This window comes from Erpetoichthys calabaricus, chromosome 1, assembly GCF_900747795.2.
Source record: "Erpetoichthys calabaricus chromosome 1, fErpCal1.3, whole genome shotgun sequence".
In the NCBI taxonomy this organism is placed as follows: Eukaryota; Metazoa; Chordata; class Cladistia; order Polypteriformes; family Polypteridae; genus Erpetoichthys; species Erpetoichthys calabaricus.
The window spans coordinates 115,147,790-115,167,671 of record NC_041394.2 but is presented as its reverse complement, the minus strand read 5'-3'; the positions used below and the strand labels follow the sequence as shown (position 1 = coordinate 115,167,671).

The 19,882-nt window shown below is 37.2% G+C and overlaps 2 protein-coding genes across 3 annotated transcripts in view; both read left to right on the top strand.

The window, feature by feature from the left end:
- The window catches only part of LOC114654705 (metalloproteinase inhibitor 3-like), a 756,439-nt gene that overhangs the window by 123,254 nt on the left and 613,303 nt on the right, over positions 1–19,882 (top strand). The gene's annotated exons all lie outside the window — the stretch shown is intronic.
- LOC114648663 (transcriptional enhancer factor TEF-3-like) overlaps positions 1–19,882 on the top strand; it is a 224,442-nt gene that overhangs the window by 167,419 nt on the left and 37,141 nt on the right. For both annotated transcript variants that reach the window (XM_028797860.2, XM_051929556.1), the window contains 2 exons: positions 8,462–8,505; positions 11,823–11,884. In XM_028797860.2, the coding sequence (XP_028653693.2) occupies positions 8,462–8,505; positions 11,823–11,884 (106 nt within the window). The remainder of the gene's footprint in view (positions 1–8,461; positions 8,506–11,822; positions 11,885–19,882) is intronic.

Here is a 19,882-nt window from a genome sequence, read left to right as displayed (position 1 = left end):
GGTCTGGCTGAATATTTAGACAAATCTCTGGACTATATAAAAGTTTTTTAAAAATGTAACCTTCATTGATTCTGAAAAGAATTGAACTATTCAGTCTTTCATAGAATACATTCTAGTTCTACATTCTACATTCTAATCTAATATGTGCATACCACTCCATAACTAATTCTTTTCATCATTCACATATATCTTATTTAAATTAAATTTAAAGCACCTGCATTGGTGTGCCACACTGACCATGAAAGTTGGCTTTTAGCTTAATATTAGTGTGAAACTGAATTTGTTTCACATCACAAATATATCCCAAAACTGTGATATTAAGATATTAAGTTAAATCTGCGCCATTGAGCCAGGAAGAATGCTGTTTAATATAAATAAAAAATTTGTTATATTTTCATGATATTTGGAACTGAGTATCTGCGCCAATAAGGGGACTTCACTCCCTATCTGGCAGCAGGTTGCTGTGGCTGATGGGAGGCTGCCTGATCAGCTGGAATGAAGTTGCCATAAGGAAGTCACACTCCGTTGGATTAGTGCAGTGCACACAAAGTTTGAATGACAAGACTGGAGGTAGTGGTAGTTTTTTTTTTTGTCAACTACTTTGTAAACAATTTCACTGCCTTGCTGGATTACAGATTTTGTCTTTTGTACAGCCTTTTTGTCTAATTGCGGGTTGTCTTTAGCCATTTTGCCAAATACATTTTATTTTCATCTGGATACTTTTCTGCAAAATCAACAGGTCAAAAAGGCAGGGCCATCTTAACGCATGGGCATGCTGGGCAGTTGCCCGGGGGCCCCACAAGCATAGAGGCCCCATGCTAATCTAGGAATGTTGTGACTTGCTGAGTGGTTGTGTAGGTAGGGGCCCCAGTGCACTGCTTTGCCTGAGGGCCTATAATGCTGTTAAAATGGCCCTGCAAAAAGGGATGTATGCCACTGTTAAACCCATAAGATGCAATATATCTTATTTCCACTCACTAAAAAGTCTTTATAAATTAAAAGAAATGACTTTTAGTGAGTTTTTGGCAAAATCACAAGTGTAACGAAATTTAGTGTCAATTTTATAAAATTTTATACAAAAGGAAACTTGATTCTTTTGCTCATTAAGCACTGTTGTATTTTGTGATGTTGTGGTTTCCATATACCATGACCTTTACCAGGAAAAACAGTTTCAGAAAACAAACATTAGTTAAATATCATATCATTTGCAATGCAGATAGCCCAAATTGTTCATTACTGTATGTTGTATTGCTTTTCTGCATTCTTCTAATAAAGCTTTTATTTAACTTTATTTATTTATTTATGAACAAATATTTTGAGGAAACGTGACCAGCCAATTTCCTTATGAATCAATCTTTGCGGCTGCACACACCTATACTCATGGAGCCTGAGCTGCACAGTTTTTATTTAAAAAGCTGCACACTGCCATGGGCCCCTTACTCACTTCACCACAGTTATGTACTACGACACAAGGAAAAATAGGGGTAAACACTATAATAATATGTTTGCAATTTGCCACTTTATATTAACAGTTTTATTATTTAAGAAGTTTTTAAACTCTGTGCTGCTGATGTTAGAAAAGATTTTGCATAGAAGTTTAGATTTCTAATTTGTCAAGTTAGCAATTCTTTTAAACAGTACAGAAGGATACACTCTGTTTTCATCTACTAATCTGGAGTAGCATTCAGAGTGGGCTAAGAAAAAGATCTTTGTTTATACATTTGAACACTGTTTGCTCATGCAGTTCAGAAGTCCTGTAACTTTGTTGCCTTCCATCTATACCCTAGTCTCTAGCACTCCAGTGTCTGTAAAATAAAAATCTTAAACTAAGTTATGAAGTGTTACAGAACCATAAAAACGTGGTTTTGGCATCTTATATGTGTTCAGTTGAGATGCCTGATGAACTGATAACATAATACAGCTGTTAAATATTATAAATGTTTTGCATAACACTGCTTAAAGTTAAACTGAATGTTTTGAGTCTTAATGCAATACATACAGTTGAAATTTATGTTAATGGTAATTATGATGGGAAGCCACCAAATCAACATGTATGAAATAACCTAAATGGTTTTGAATACCTTCCTGACAATTTCGAGGTAACTTGAAATCTCCTCCAAAGTAAAAACCCACCTCACAATGTGAAATATTGGTAACCTTTGGCTAATTCTGTTGCAAACAAAAGTTTCTCACCAAACAAAAAAAAAATGATTAGAAGAGGATAGGTTTAAAATCAGAACTCTGAAATAGCCTTTATATAACTTTACTTTTGTAAACATTAAAAGTGTAAATTTAGCAGTATACATTATAAACAGATATTGATAAGCACTGAGAAAGCCACATATAATGCAGAATAGGAGTAGGCAATGTGCAACTATGATTTTGATATTCATTCATTTATTTTCCAAGCCTGCACATTTCAGCAAAGAATTGCAGGATAGTAGCTATGTATCCTGGTGGCATTAAGTGTTCACCTTTGATGGTGGGATAGTTTACTACTGGGCACACTCATGAACACTCAACCCACATTCCCTCACACAGGGCCCAAGAACCGACATTTTGAGACAATCAACTTAATTACTTTAACCTTCTGTTTCCATATTTGTTTTTCTCTAATATAATTTGCCATTGTTAATTGCTATAAACATTTCATGATCAAGGGAATTTCTCATTGTGGACTTATAAAGTTTAGCATGACCTTGACCTTCTTCTTGACCTAAATATTCCGTTTCAGTTCAGATGTTTAACACTTTTCCTAACAGTCCAATAGAAACATTTTCCAAAATTCTTCTGAACAATAAAGGAATTCATTTTCAAAATCTGAATGTTCCACTCTGTCGTATTTAGATGCATGGACAGTACTAATTTATCTGAATACCGAAATAGTCAGCCAAAATACAGCATTAGTCATGTGAAATTTATATATTTTCTTTGAATTATTTGTAACTGATATTGAAGTCAAAGCTACTTTATGAGTATTTTGTATGATATTTTGGTCAGTTGTCTAAATCCATACCCAAAAACTAGATGTGACACTGGACTTTTAACAAGAGGGTATCTGATTCATTCTACATCTACTGTGTGGCTACAAGAAAGACATAAAACTTACTGTATTTAGTCTTGACAGTATTGAGGTGAGATGGCAAGTAGACCATTTGTTAACATCAGTGCTGTTACCAAAATATTGTTTAAAAAGATCTTTATATTTGCCTGTGATGTGTATCCCTAGATATTTAAACTGTTTTGATCAAATGAATGGATAGTTGTCTAGTCCATCATCCTTCCTAAGCTTCTACAGTACTTCTATTTTAGAGAATCCATATATATACTAACAAATAATTTTTTATAGTACTGTATATCCTAATTTATTTGGAACTTGAGATGTCCACTCATTCAAAAGGTGACTCTACAAAAACCAAAAGTAGAAGGTGGCATGGCACTACCTAACCTTCAATTTTATTACATTACTAGCAAAATACCCGCGCTTCGCAGCGGAGAAGTAGTATGTTAAAGAGGTTATGTAAACATATATATACATATACATATATACATATATATATATACATATCTACATATACACATATCTTTGGTTTCCTCCCACAGTCCAAACACATGCAGGTTAGGTGCATTGGCGATTCTAAATTGTCTCTGGTGTGTGGGTGTGTGTGGGTGTGTGTGGGTGTGTGCGCCCTGCGGTGGGCTGGCACCTTGCCTGGGGTTTGTTTCCTGCCTTGTGCCCTGTGTTGGCAGGGATTGGCTCCTGTATTTAGGATATAGCGGGTTGGATAATGGATGGATGGACATTTGTATGCATAGCCCCATTTGCCCGTTTTCATTTTTTTTCATTCTTCAGTAATATTTAAGCAAACCCGGAGCTTGTCAGTTCAAATCCTGGTACTGACACCACTGTGTGACCCTGAGGAAGTCACTTCACCTGCCTGTGCTGCAAAAAACCAAAGTAATGTAACAAATTGTACCTCAGATGTTGCAAGTTGCTGGAATAAAGGCATAAGTCAAATAGATAAATATGTATTATACACATAGGAACTATTCATTTATTTTCAGTTAAGTCATCTGCAGCAAACCTTTATAAATGAGGGTTTCTCCTTTTTAGATAGTGCAAACTGTTTCTTCTTCATTGAGGTTTTCTCTTGGAGAGCTTTTTTCATTTCATTGAAAATTAAAGCAGCAGCTGCCAAATATGTAGCTTTCTTATTAATTTTTCAACATTGTGTAAAATAACTTTATAAAGTAACATAAAAGGTTTAAATACTCGTTATCCTTTTACACTAAAATATTACTAAAGAGATACAAAAAAAGTAAAATGCATATGTTGTTTTTCTTTAAGGAGATTAAATATTACTGAAGAAAAAAAAAAAAAAAACTTAAACAGCCAAATGGGGTATGCATACGAACTTAAAAGGTTTAAATAAAACAGAAATATATACCTGTTATTTTTACTTCCTTAACTTGTGGAGGGTGTATCTTGTAGCAAAGCCCTAAGTTTTTTTATGAAAGCCCGTTTCAGTCAATAAGTCTTAAAAAGAGGTGTAAAGATATTGACAATAAGCTACGCAAACCCACCAAGACATGCAATCGTTTAAATCAAGGTGCGAGTCGAAAAACACCATCCGATACTATTAGTTAACGATTAACACATTTCTATATGTATTGTAAGCATACAATACAACTGATAATATGTTGCGCTTATTTATCTGGTGTTCCGACATTTTTGCGCGTTTAACGGCTGAAATCTAACGTGGTTTGTGCCCTTCAGAATGAAAACAGTTAGCATTTACCTTTTTAATAAAAAGCGAGCTTTTAAGCCTGAGAAATCACTCCATAAATGCACACGTTTAATTCTTGATCACTTCAAACAACTGAACTATCCAGAACATTTCAGGCATACATCCAGCATTCAAACAATGTATAAAAAGCACAACTGTTAAAGGAATTCAGCATTTCTTAATTGAAAATGTTCCTTTAATCCTCAACATGTCTCAATGAGGCGTTCTGGTGGTTTTACTTGACATTTTGATATTCTGGTCAATTGTGTTTGCAGTTGAGATGTTCTTTCCTGATTTATACTTGTTTTCTCTTTAATATTTGTTTCGCTGGTGTTAGTGTTCTGATTAGAGGTTATTGGTCCTTTGATGTCTTGACGGTTTCTTCTTAGAACAGCTCCTATTACGCAATTCCGTCACATACTGGTCTATTGTTTCTCTGCTTTTCTGGAAACATGTAAAAAAACTTGTGCCGCTCAAACGTCACATTGCACTTTGGGTTGCAATACGTTTAGAATTTTTCAACTATTTTGTTCAATTTCATATTGTCTCCATCTTCTTCAAACTGAAAATTGTTATACACCTCTAGCGCCTCTTCACCAATTACATGTAGAAGCATAGACACTTTCATTTTTTTCACTTTTCCTATCTGCTTCAATCGCAGCAAGATACAACTCGAATCTCTGTTTAAATCTTTTCCAATTTTCAGCTACATTTCCCTTTAACTGGAGATCTGGTGGGGGCTGTAATCCTAACATATTTTTTTTTCTCTTTTGCTAGAACGTCTTAGCGCTTTCTGATCACGTTTTCGGGTTACTAACAGACACGCGACTCGTTCAAAAGCTGAACCTCTTCTTCACATTCCTCTTCCAATCCGCCACTTCTGACACCATGTAGTGATCTTGTTAGGTTCGTAGTTTAATCAATACACAGGATTGAAAGATATAATAACTTTTTAATAGACAGACTTTAGAGACATTTACTGTACAAGTTACTAATCGTTCTTTAGTTCACGCCCATTCTCCTACTTGCATCGGCATTCACAGGCATTACTAATCATTCTGTAAGTATCCCTTAATAGACCTTACTAATCAACTATCATTACAAAATCCAATGTGGTTTGTGTCCTTCAGAATGAAAACAGTTAGCATTTACCTTTTTAATAAAAGGCGAGCTTTTAAGCCTGAGAAATCACCCCGTAAATGCACACGTTTAATTGCACATGTGTTAATATGCATGCTTACACAGTATTAAAAGACACTCAAAAATTAACGTCATTTACCTTTGTTCTCGCGTTTGATAAAAGGCGAGCTTTTAAGCCTGAGAAATCACCCCGTAAATGCACACGTTTAATTGCACATGTTTTAATATGTATGCTTACACAGTATTAAAAGACACTCAAAAATTAACGTCATTTACCTTCGTTCCCGCGTTTGACTCGTGCTGTAAATCTCTTCCTTGTTTTTAGTTCAAGTGATTACGTAGGAGGCGTGATGACGCGATACGTGACTCCGCCTCCTCCATTAGAGTATATGGACAAAGAACAGGTTCCAGTTATGACCATTACACGTAGAATTTCGAAATGAAACCTGCCTAACTTTTGTAAGTAAGCTGTAAGGAATGAGCCTGCCAAATTTCAGCCTTCCACCTACATGGGAAGTTGGAGAATTAGTGATGAGTCAGTCAGTCAGTCAGTCAGTCAGTCAGTCAGTGAGTCAGTGAGGGCTTTGCCTTTTATTAATTAGTATAGATAAAGACCTGTAAATCAGCATAACTTGATGAATTTACATCTGCCTGGTCAGCAATGGAAATTAAATCTTGCTGTACTTCTCAAAATGTGCTGTTTTATACCCCTGTAAATACTAACTTCTGTCAATCCAGTCATCCACCAGTCACTTAGAATGTGGAGCAAATGCAGGAAGCACTATAAGGCAGAGAAGCTTTTATCTGTTACTGCACTACACGATAATCATCTTTTTCAACCTTCTCAGTATTTAATCTTTGGAAAACGCTCAGAATTACAACACTAAGAGAACTATATATAGATAACGTATTTGTATTTTAAGAACAGTTACACTTCAGATTTAACATATCAGTAGCATAATTTTTCCCCTATTTTCAAGTAAGAAATTTTTGTGAAAAGAAACCTACCCAATTTTCCAGACCTCCCACCCATTTCTATCCCAAGGCAACACTGATCAGTCTTGATATATATATTCAATAATATATAAAAACATCTCAAAGAATCTTCGTTTCAACGATCCTAAGGTATGGTGGGAAAGGACCTTGTGAAAGAAACAGCCAGACACACAACGAAGGTTTGGGACAGCCACCCGTATAGTTTCCCTAGCTGCAAAAGGCTTTAAAGTAGAGTACAATGTGTACTGGTTAGAGTCCAAAACAGAACTGTTTAAGTATGGAGCATGAGGGGTTTTAATAACTGGTTTACAGGAATTGACGTCCTCGGGCCGGGATAGGAAGTGACGTCCTCGGGCTGGGATAGGAAGTGACGTCCTTGGGGCCGGGACAGGAAGGATTTCTCGTGTTTGGTCTGCGGAGAGAAAAGAGAGAGGTTCAGTACACCCCACCACCCCCTGGCCTGGCGTGGAATTGTTGTTTCCTGGTCCCTTTAGTTGACTCCCAAGTGCACGTGTGTGACAACCTTTTAATGAACATCTCAGAACAGAAGTGGACATCAGCCATACAGTAGAATAGGCTCTTGTTCTGTTCAATAATTCAAATTATAATCTTTCATCTATCACACTTACTGTATCTCATTTTAAATTGTCCAAAACGGCAAGATCCAACTTATGAACGTTGCAATCTACTGTAGCTCCAGCCATTACTCAGCCACACATTTTGGGAATGCACTAAATTAACATCATTCTGGACCAAAATCTTTAAATGCCTCTCAGACAGCCTTGGTGTCACAATCACTCCTAACCCATTAACAGCGGTGTTTGGGGTATGCCGAGTTGGGCTTAAAGTGGAGAAGGACAAATTGATTGTACTTGCCTTTACCAAACTACAGTACTAGCACTTAGATTTATCTTGTTCAACTAGAAGAATCCCAGCCCACCTGTTATAAGTCAGTGAATAACTGCTGTTCTATACTATTTAAGATTGGATGTGTCCAAAACTTTTTTAAAACATAGCAAGATTTAATTGAAAAAAAATTTAGAATAAGCATTCATATAGGGAGTAAAAACATTTTGTGTGTGTGTGTGTGTGTGTGTGTGTGTGTGTGTGTGTGTGTTCTTTTATCTTTCTGCACTTGGTTCCCCCCTCTTTTACTTGGGTGAATTTTTAAATTCTTTTTCTGTTAGGTTTTGTTTTTTTCTATGTTTTCTTCTTTCTTTTTCTTTCTCAAGATTAATTTTAAAATTATTTATTGTATAAGATCTGTACATTTTATCTGGTTAATTGTATACTATGTTACTTACATGACACAAAATTAAATAAATTACATTTTAAAAAACTACTGGATATACTGTATATATTTTGTAATCGTTATATAGTTCTGTACTTGTACAGTGCCTTGGTATAATCTTCATCATGCAATTAGAAACAAAGATCACTTTTTGTTTTAAGATATACACACAGCATTGTAGCCAAAAAGACTGCATCATCAAGAAGCAGGGTGGTCACACTGAAATCTTTCTTGTTTTTTCTTTCAGTTTTGGCACGGGGCTTTACCAGGTCAGCCGGTAACTTCCCAAGAGTGAGTGTTGATTTTTAACTACCAATATCATTCATCTTGCATTTTGCACTGTTATATTGTGGCGTTTAGTACATCTGTGAACTCTACTAAAAAAATCACCTAAAGCTTTTTGTTTTCTGATTATCATTTCACAGCATGTCTCGATGGGATTGGAGGCAGATTGTGCTTCGTACGCAGACCAGTGTGTAACTGCATGTCACTGCCCTTGTTCAATGAATTTATGTGAATCAGTAAACTAGAAGCATAAAATGTACCACAGAAATGACCTCAGAGTGTGTGTGTTCCTGGGACACTAAATACATATTATTAAATACCACTTAGTGACGCTTTATTTCTCTCAGAACAACACAATGATATCCATTTAGTACAGTAGAAAACTTTAATGTTTGAATCAAAACAGCCAGTCTTAGGAGATGTAAAAGTATAACCAGTCATAGCACATTAAAACAAATATATACTGTATATAATGAGTTCCAACACAATTCACAACACTCCATTTCTTTTGTTCTTTAGTTTATTATGAAATTGCAAACACTGCTGTTAAACATCATCCTAGCAACAAAGTAGTTTCTATTATTTCCCACTGTGAGAAAGCCAAACATGAAAGCATGATTGTGCAGCAGAGTTTAAAGCTGAAACAGCTAGAACAACGCCCAGTGTGCAGGTGACTCTTTGTGAAGAGGAAGACATAACTGTAGACAAAGAAAAATCAGTTTTATGAGAGGGGGGTATTGTTCAAATTTGGAGGTTGCATTAGTTTTCCTTATGATTTTTGATGTTTTTAATATATAAGAATATACTGTAATAATAGTTGACACTTCAGCTTCACATTTTTTAAATCAATAATACATTTTCTGTCATCCCTGGATGCAATTTGACCCTTTATATTGTATCTGTGTGTCTATAGCATAAAAGGATCCCCTGATTTCATAAAAAGATCACCTGGCCTTGATTACATCTTATTTTAATCAGTTTTCAACACAATCAGTTCACAAGAACTTTCATATGTATTCATAAATATTGTCTTCATGAAAATATCAAATTAGGATTTTTAATGGAAAGACAGGTTTGGATATTTCTCAAACATGTCTTAAGCATTTCTGGAAAGTTGTGTGTCTGCATGTTTATGAGTCTGTGGTAAAAAATTTGCAACTTCAGAATAAATGGACCAATTCTTCTGAACTCTTATGGACAAGTTGCAATTCTTAGCGTTTAGGACTTATTAGGTTTTGGGTGACTTCTGGCTATCCAGCTTCAGATTTAAAAGTTCAATTTCATTGAAGCTAATACCAACAACAGCCAAACTACTGCTCAAAAATGTTGCCTGCATGTTTAAAGACCTTTTTTGCATTTTAAGCTCAAACTTTGAGCTTTTAAAGATCAAAAATTTCAAATAGACTATTCACAGCTGCAAAATGCATTAATTACATTTTACCCAATTTAAAAAAAGGATAAGCATCTGTGTGCCTGGCTGTGTCTCTGTCTGTGTGTTGTTATGTCTCTGTCATTTCAAAAGATGGCGCCTCACAAATATTTTTAATAATAAGATGCATTGCATTCATCATTCCAACAGATGGCACATCACAAACATTAACACTGCTATTTGGAATCACATACAGCGTACTGTATAACAGAGAGATATGGAGTGCATGGTGCTCTTGAAACGTTAACACTGATGTCTACATTGATTACTTTCTATACTTCCGTTTCAACCCGTCTTAGGTGGGTCTTTCTAATAAATTACCAGGTTGGATTTTCCTTTAAATGTGAACTAAAATGTAAACACCAAACTTCAGTGGTATTGCATCTTGTATTTAATTTTGGTAAATTCGCATGTGCTCACATTGTACAGTAAATATGGAGAAAGTCACATTCTGGTACATCTATTTTTTTTATTCTTTTTTTTTTTTACTGGAAATAACACAAAACATGAATAATTTCAAAACCAAAAGCTGTAGAAGACTACTCATTTTTTTCAACTCTTTCTTTGCCATTTATGGTACTTTTTCAATTTTCCTGAAAGATGTTTCAAATAAAAATATTTCAAGCATTTCTTTTCTTCTTTTATTGAATGTTCAACATTTTTGAGTTAATGTAAGAAATCAACAATCAACATGAAGACCAAAAAAAGCCTTTGTTAAGGTCTTGTTACATAAGAGTAAATAAATAAAAGACGCATTTTTGCAGTCCCTAAACTAAAGTGGTACCTTTGGATGCCCTTTTTCTCAGTACTACAAATCCATATATTTATGACATGCAACAGTGATTTTTTTTCTGTTAAAATGTGTGAAAATTCTGTGAAGTTTTCATCCTCATCTGTGGAGTGTGATCACCAGATTATATTTGCTCATAGATGAGCAAAATTAAGGGCAGTCAGTCAGTCATTGTCCAACTTGCTACGTATATCCTAACACAGGGTCAAGGGGGTCTGCTGGAACCAATCCCAGCCAACACAGGGCACAAGGCAGGAAACAAACCCCAGGCAGGGCGCCAGCCCTCCGCAGGGCGAACACACACACACACACACACACGCACACACACCAAGCACACACACACACTAAGCACATACTAGGGATAATTTAGGATCGCCAATGCACCTAACCTGCATGTCTTTGGACTGTGGGAGGAAACCCATGCAGACACGGGGAGAACATGCAAACTCCATGCAGGGAGGACCCAGGAAGTGAACCCAGGTCTCCTTACTGCGAGGCAGCAGCACTACCACTGTGCCACTGTGCTGCAAAATTAAGGGCAGGACATTGAAAATGCAATGTTTTCTTGGAAGAAAGTCTGCTAATGCATAACCTGCCATCCACCCACACACTTACAGTGTTTTGAGAAATTTATCAGCCCAAGAAGTGGAAGGAGCTCAATTTTGCAAAAGTCATATCTCTGGACAAGCTGAAAGCAAACAATGTAAAGCAGCAGAAATAAAATGCACTACAGTGCTTACTAACATGTACAGGATGAGAGTATCCAAAAAGCTGCAGCATTGTAATTTTACTGTATAACATAAAACTACAAACGTATTACACTGTTATATACAGATCACACACCAGAAATAAATCTTAACCTTAATAAAATTAAAGCTGATCCTCCTTTACTGTTACTGTGTAAAACGAAATGTCTATTTGAGAACTTCTACTTTGTCATTACTTAGAGTAGTTAATGAAAAGAAACCAATGGTGAAACGCCTGCTTTTCTTTTCAAATCTTTTCAAGTGCAAAAAGAATGAATTTGTATCTCAGTTAAAGCCGGTTGTTTGTGTGTGTGTGTTTTTTTAATAGTTTCTATTTTTTATATTCTTGTTTTTTCAGTGTGAAGCCTTTTGTGCAACAGGCCTACTCTATTCAAGCTCCTGTTCCATCACAAATCACAGGTAAATAAAGATGGCATGTTTAAAAGAATTTAAGAGATAAGGCTTATACAAAGTTTAATTCAAGTAATTTATTCGCTGTACACTGAATGGACAATTTATTAGCTACACCTCACCTTCCAATATAAGTAACTTAATCATATTAACCTGATATGCACTCATTGTTATATAAAGGAACTACCAAGGGAAAGTGTGTATGTGTGCATTTCACAGGAAGAACAGGCAAAACTAAACATCTCAGTGGCTTTGTGTTCAGAATGGCAGCTGACTGAGTGAAGAAACTGTAAACTTTTAGTTGTTTCACACATGTTAGTGTCACTATATTTGGCACCAAAGGATCAGAAGAGTCTGGCACAATCTGTATACAGAAATAATGGGCTACAGCCATTTAACAAGTTGCATAGTGCAGTATTGGTACCGAAAGAGGTACATTAAAGTACATCTTATCATAATTGGTGTGTCACCAAAAAGCAATGGAATAACGTTGGTTGTATTTTATAAGGAAATAAACTAGGAGAGAAATGAAGTCACAAATAGACCAGGGTTAAAACTAGATAAGACCAAGAAGCCAAAACACCAGAGCCCAAGAGGTAAACTCAAGATGAAGTCGAAAAGACAAAGAAGATTCCACACTAGTGTAAGAAAGGGGTTGAATCTGATAACTTAGTTAATAATTACTTATTTATTTTGCCTTTGACAATGCCTGTAATTAAATTAAACAATTAACAAGACTCCCACACCAGGAATGCCAAATTAATGTAGGCTGAGTGAGCAATCTCTGTTTCACTTTCCAGCCGGGATGCCAGAAATAGGAAGAGATCTGTATAATTTATGAACAAGGTCCGTAAATTGGTAAACGCTTATATGAAATAATTTTGCATTCTTTATTGTGATTCAGACATGGCAATATACTTATTTTCAACAAATAACCCTAAAAAGCTTGTTGCAATAAACAAAATAATGCCATTTATTTTTTACATAATAATAACAAATGTGTTTATGCAAGGATATGCATAGATACAGTGTATATATGTATGTGTATATGTATATAGAGAGGGAGAAAGAGAGAAATAGAGATATAGATATAGATAAAGGTATATATGAATTACAAAAACAACACAAAACATACATGTATGATACCTTACTTGAATTTTTTTTCTCTTATACAAAAAGACACACAACTTATGAATTCTGGTCTTATAATTCATGTGGTCAAGATGGTTTAGTTTTTTTAACTGGTTATGAGGCTTCTATTGTGTGCACTGTGATGTTCATTTACTCACAGCTAGTCTGCACTGGTATAAACCCACTTCAGAGTTTCTGTGTGTGCATGTGCGTGAAGTGCCACTCTGCACCATTTATAACAGCTAGAAGTTTTCCTTCACAGGGTTATTACCTTTTAGTTACAGAGACATCAATGCCTTAATACATTATCTGGCTTTATCCTAACTACTATGTTACAATGAATTGTTCTCGGAATCAGAGTTGGTGTACTTATGGTTCTGATGTAGGTGGTGCTTTGTTCCTTTCCTGGATGTTCCTTCCTTTGTTCCTGCATGTGGAAGGATCTTCAATGCACTCACTCTATTTCTTTGTTCAGGAGCTCTTCTCCTTTATTGTCTTGGTCACATTTTCTGGTTGCAGGTAGTACTGCAGTTTCTCTTTTAGGTTCAAACACACCGTGCTGGTCCATTTGTTGCTAGAAAAATTACTTCTGCTGGGTCAGCTGGTGATCATGTCAACTACCATTTTCAGAAAGAAAAATGCATCACTTTACATATGTTCTTCCTCTGCTCAGGCACTTGTCATCTTTATTTTGGACTAATGGCACCCCTCATCCAGCTCCTTCTATGGATGGTCTTTCAACTTACCACTCCAGCACTGGTTTCCCTTTGGAGTCAGTGCTTTAAATTCTGTTATGGCCACAATCAATAAGCACTTGGTCTCTGATATCGAACAGAAGTTATGACCACGTTGAGAGCAGTGAGCTGATAGAGGAAGTGAAGATTTGTGATGTAGAAAAGGTTCTTAAAGAAAGGAGCAGATTTCTTGCCATTGTTTTCTTGCGTGCACATACGTTCATCCTTTTTGGTTGACTGTTAGAACTAAATCCAATCACTGAGTTATAGCTCTTTGTTTGAGTTTGGATATTTTCAATGGTACTCAGAGAGACATCTCTGGGATGACATTTGGCTTGTTAGGAGGACTTAAGGTGACATTCAGAGTGTCTGGCAGTGGCTTGCTAAGCCAAAGACTTGTGCTCCATGTACACCAAACATGAATTATCTTAGTCTGTCCTATACTATCAAAAAGTCCTTTAAGGCTACCTAATGATTGCAAAGAACTTATGGTACGTTGCCATTTACATACTAGTAGTGTTGCAACGTAATGAATCATCACTTTTTTTTTTAATTTTATTGATTTTATTGTAATCGTTCCATACAAATAGATCAATTTTTACAAAAAAATAGGATTGAAAACAAATCAACCCCCAACCCTGAGAAAGAGAGCATGGCCAACCGACTAAAACTTACAAATACTAAAAATAAATAAATTGATGAGTTTATTAGACAGATACAGATAAACGGAGAAGAAAAGAAATGGGGAAAGAATCTACTTCCTCGATGCTTTAAGAGCTTATTCTAAAATGTTATTGATTAGATCCTGCCAGGTTTTGAAAAAGGTCTGCACAGATCCTCTGAGTGAGAATTAGATTTTTTCCAATTTCAAATAATATAAAACATCAGTTACCCACTGACTTAAAAGAGGAAAGTTAGTACTCTTCCAGTTTAGCAAAATAAGTCTGCATGCCAATAGTGTAGTGAAGGCAATCACATTTTGTTTGTCCTTCTCCACTTTAAGTCCATCTGGAAGTACACCAAACACAACTGTTAGTGGATTAGGAGGGATTGTGACACCAAGGCTGTCTGAAAGGCACTTAAAAACTTTTGTCCAGAATGATGTTAATTTGGTGCAGGCCCAAATCACGTGACCCAGCGAGGCTGGAGCTTGATTGCAGCGTTCGCAGGTTGGATCTTGCCCTTGAAACATTTTGGACAATTTCAAGCGAGACAGATGTGCTTGATATATAATTTTGAATTGAATAATTGTATGCTTTGCGCTTATGGAGCTTGCATCATCACTTTTTGTCACTGGATAACAATAGGCATTGTAACCAAAAAGAAAATAAATTAGAAGTTCCCATTCCAAAAACAATTAACAAATTGGTATTGTCATAACAAAAAAATATGACAATAAAAATGTAGTAACCTAACATTAGGCCTAGAAATGAAATCTACATATAATAAAACAAAATTATAATGAATTGTCTTAAAAATACCCCTCCCAGTAACCCAACCTGTTAATCTGTACTTCACTGCTATCTGAACAGACTGGTTCCTTTGCTGCTTGATAGCAAGTGCAATTTATTAATATTTGACTTGTCTGGAAAGGACTGCTGAGAGCTTTAATGGAGAGAAAAAGATTATTTTTGTAGGCAAGAGCCGTAAGGAGGCAGTTGTGAAGTTATCCAAAGGTTGATAAACCAGTTGACTGAGAATTAAGGCAAGAGATAGTGAAATGGGCACAATACAAACTGTATATGACATCGCAAAACAGTAATCACCCACCCTGGCATCATTTGTGGGATTTTTTAAATAAGAGAAAAAATGTTAGTTAAGTAAACTGGGGGAAGCTTACAGAACATAGGCAAGTAACAGCTGGAAAGCCACAGATAGACTTAATACCTAAGAATGGAAAGTGAGGGACACCGTATGCAGTATTAGCACCTGAGAAAAGATAGAAAAGTTGTTGGTAGTATAAAAAGCTGCTTTTGGCCTACTACACTATTGGTCTATTAACACCTTTACTTATTGAAACCATCTTGTTGATGTCTTATATAATTTCTAATTTTTGGAAGTATGGTAACTGAGATCAACTATGAATTCAAAAATTGGCAGATATGTTTCTATGAAATGCTACATTAAAACTTACACATCTGGTTTCTTGGTAACGGTTAGCTACAGCATGAATTCTGTCAGCTTTCACTAATCAGATTCTCTTTTATTCTAATGGTTAACATTTGTTTATGTTAGATGCATTTGGATCATTTTCTTATGACATACTGTATTGGAAGGATATATCCCACCATGTAACGAAAAGAAAGATCTGACACATATGGTTTCAATATTTAGGCAGTTTGATATCTTTTTAGTAATCTTTTATGTATTTATTTACCAAAATGCATCATTGAAAATAAGTAAACTTTTATGAACAGTAAATATTGGTAGATGAAAATGAAGCTATGCATATATCGCCTATATTTTTTTAAATATTTTTTATTTTTAAAGCCAGTCATGGTTGGTCTGGAAAACCAGTACAAGGAATGACGTTATTTTACAAAACCTAACACCACACAATGAAACAGCTTGGGATCTTAGTTGGCAAGCCCCCAGGCAGACACGCGGTCCCAGTCCCACCCTCCGGAAATGACCATATATCTGCTGCAGCCAGGTATTATTTGGGTGTCCCCTTAGCCTGGTCCACCTGCTGGGGTCCTCAAAAATGAGGATCCTTTGAGCAGGATCACCTTCAGGGCATCACGCCACATGGCCGTAGTGCCATAGTTGACACTCCCTCAAAATGTAGGTAATATGCCTCGTTCGGGAGTCCATGACCCAAAGTCAAACCAGCGTTACCCAAGGATTCTCCAAAGAAACACAGTACCGAAGGAGTCCAGCCTTCGTCACATGTCCCACAACCATATAGCAAAACATGAAGCACCAGACTTGGACCTGGACATTCATCCTCTTGCAAAGATATCAGGAGCACCAGACACCCCTTTCCAGCGACCTCATGATCTCCCCCCATGCTCTCCCAATCTGTCTACTGACTTCATAGGAAGAGTCACCAGAGCCATGAGTGTTGCTGCCAATGTAAGTAAACCTTTCAACATGGTCAATATTCACTTCACTGACAGACACACTGTTGATGGCTGTGCCCAATAGGTCATTAAAGGCCTGGATTTTGGTTTTTTTCCAGGACTCTCGCAAGCCCAGACACTCAGACACCTCACTCAGTCTCTTGAAACCCTCAGTAAGAAACTCCATTGACTCCCCAAAGATCACAGCATCATCAGCAAAGTCAACACCAACATATGCCCCACAGCCGCTGCACCCCACAACCCTGCCCAACACCCAGTCCATGCAAGGATTGAACAGATTAGGAGCAAGAACACACCCCTGACAAACCCTGGAATCAACTGGGAAAAACACAGAGGTTCTGCAAAGTCTCAGGATGTCCTACAGGGCAGCTTGATTAACTGAGTTGAATGCTGTATGAAAGCTGAAAAAGGCTGCAAAGAAACTTTGCCAAACTTTGTCTATATTCATGTTTGCGTTCGTTGAGAATGCTCAGTTCCAGTATGCAGTCAATGGTAGACTTCTTAGCTGTAAAACCAGACTGCTGTGGTTGCTGGTAAGTGAACAAGTGATCACAGATCCTATTGAGGAAGACCTTAACATGGACCTTACGAGGCATCGAGAGCAGTGTTATCTCCCTGTACTTGCCATAATCCAGGCAATCACCATTCCCTTTCCATATAGGGATGACAAGTCCCATTTTCCAGTCAGTTGGGATGATGTCCATCTCCCAAGTGGTAGCAACAATTGCTTGCAATGCCAGGAGGACAGCCTTAACACCAGCCTGGAGACATTCACCCTGGATACCACAGATCCCTGCAGTCATCCCTACCCTCAGTTGATTCACTACCTGTGCAATGAGATTAGGTGGTTCACAGCTAATTGGAGGATCAATCTCAAGAATCATGGACCCAAAGATGTCCAACGTCCTAGCCGGAGGATTAGCTTTAACAGCTGCTCAAAGTAGCCAGCCCAGTGGGTCGCAACTGCAGTGTTATCCATAAAGACCGTTCCAAGGAACAAATTTGGATTTGCGGAATGCTTCAGTTTCTCTGTAAGCAGGACATGGGTCACTAGACCATAGATGGTGTGTCACTGGCTCACAGATTTTTCTAACAAACTCCTCATCTACCCTCAGAGCCCTTGCAGCCATCCTTCTCAGTTCCCGATACAGACCAGAGATGCCATCAAGCCATGTGCTGTGACTCCTCTTGATGTTATCCAGGGTACCCTGGATGAAATACCTCCTTCTGGGAACACCAGCAACACCAGCACAACCCTTAGCCCTTAGGTTCTTGTCACACAAGGTATCCCACATTACATTAGGATCAGCAGTTGCACCTAAGTCTGCAAGTTCCTCAAACAAACTGCATGCAAACTCATTAGAAATAGCTTGATCTTGAAGTCTGGTCAAGTCCAACCTCATTCTCCTAGTTGGCGGTAGCCTCCTGGACCTAAGCTTCAGAGTAGCAACAATAAGTCTGTGCTCAGAGTTCATAAACTGGGCATATCTGTAGACCCTGCAGTTCTGTAGGAGCCTCCAATGTCTGCCCACAAGGATGTGATTTATCTCCTTCACCTCACCACTAGTATTGGAATACCAAGTCCAACGTGGGCAAGTCACCTTGCGGGCACCCATCAACCACCAAGTGCAGTTGTGAATAAAATGTCTCCTTCTCCGAGACATCACTCACTGCAGTTAGAGCATACACCGAGACAACAGGCAAGGAACTCAAAGAGTGCACTCAGTGACATCGCACACCATCGGAAGGAGCTGATTCCCCACAGCAACAGCTACTCCCAGAGTATGATAGCAATCAGGGCGACCAGACCAATGAAAGGTGTGCCCAACTACAGAGATCTGGCCAGAACCAGGTCTGCACACCTCAGAGTGTGCCACTGAAATGTGGAGTTTACAAAGCTCCTCTGACAGCAGAGGAAGATGATCATCATGCCAGAGAGATGAGACATTCCACACGTCTACCCAAATGGGCCATTTCAAATTGGGACGTGATTGCTGCCATGCAGTAGGCAACACCTCAGCATCACACCAGTTTCGATCTCCAACAGGCCTGATCCCTTTGGCTCTCCGGCAGTTTCGACTCAGGGATGAGGCTCCTGAGTGTTTTTCACCATCCTCTTTATAATGCGAACAGCCTTTCTCTGGATGGCTTCAGCTGAGTATTCCCACGGAGAGGAAAAAGGAGTCTTGTCTGTAGTTTCGGAGTTGTGGGAAGTTTTTATGGTGGCTGGAATGCCAATCCTGCTACCAACCCCCAAGGTTTTCCTACAAGTTAGAGGATTGTTTGCAGGGCCGGATGTAGTTTAACATCATATGCAGATGTATTACTTGAGTGTGTAAATTTTTGTAATTTTTATAATTAACACAAAAAGAAAACTCAGTGTGAAACATTAAGTTCAAGACAATATGAACTAGCAATTCATATGAAGAATAATTGGGTGCATAAAGTGATATGAAAATGAATAATACAGTAAAAGGTTTTTATAATGAAAATGAATAATACAGTTAAAGGTTTTTCTAGTTTATATGCCCAAGAGGAATACAGGTATATTAAAAAGTGTTTATTTCTACCTTCATTTTAGTAATTCTCTAAATGTTCCAAAAATATAGTGTCATGATGGTGAACATGCCATCCCCACAATTCTAGAATTTGGGATTTAAAGGCTAACCCGTTAACTAGTGAGTTTGCACACACACTTCCATGTTTCTCTGTTTTCTTCTGGGTGTGTTAGTTTTGTACATGTAAAGAAAATACATGCATGTTAGGTAATTATTACTCTTCAGACTTGACAATGTGTGTGATTCTGTCAGTGCCCAGTGCTGCAAGTATACTCTTTAATGCTCTGAATGACTTTAAAGCAGAAAAGTGATGAATTCCTTCGAATCTTTGCTAGTGTTTTCAATCTAATAGTTTTCTTTCATTAACTCTACTGAATCAAACCTGCATTTAATATCAATAAATAATAGTCATAAATATGAAACAAGTAGAGAAAAAGCCCAGCACACTAATAAAGTAAGATCTCTACTTTTTCTTTACTTTAAATGATAGAATTTATACTA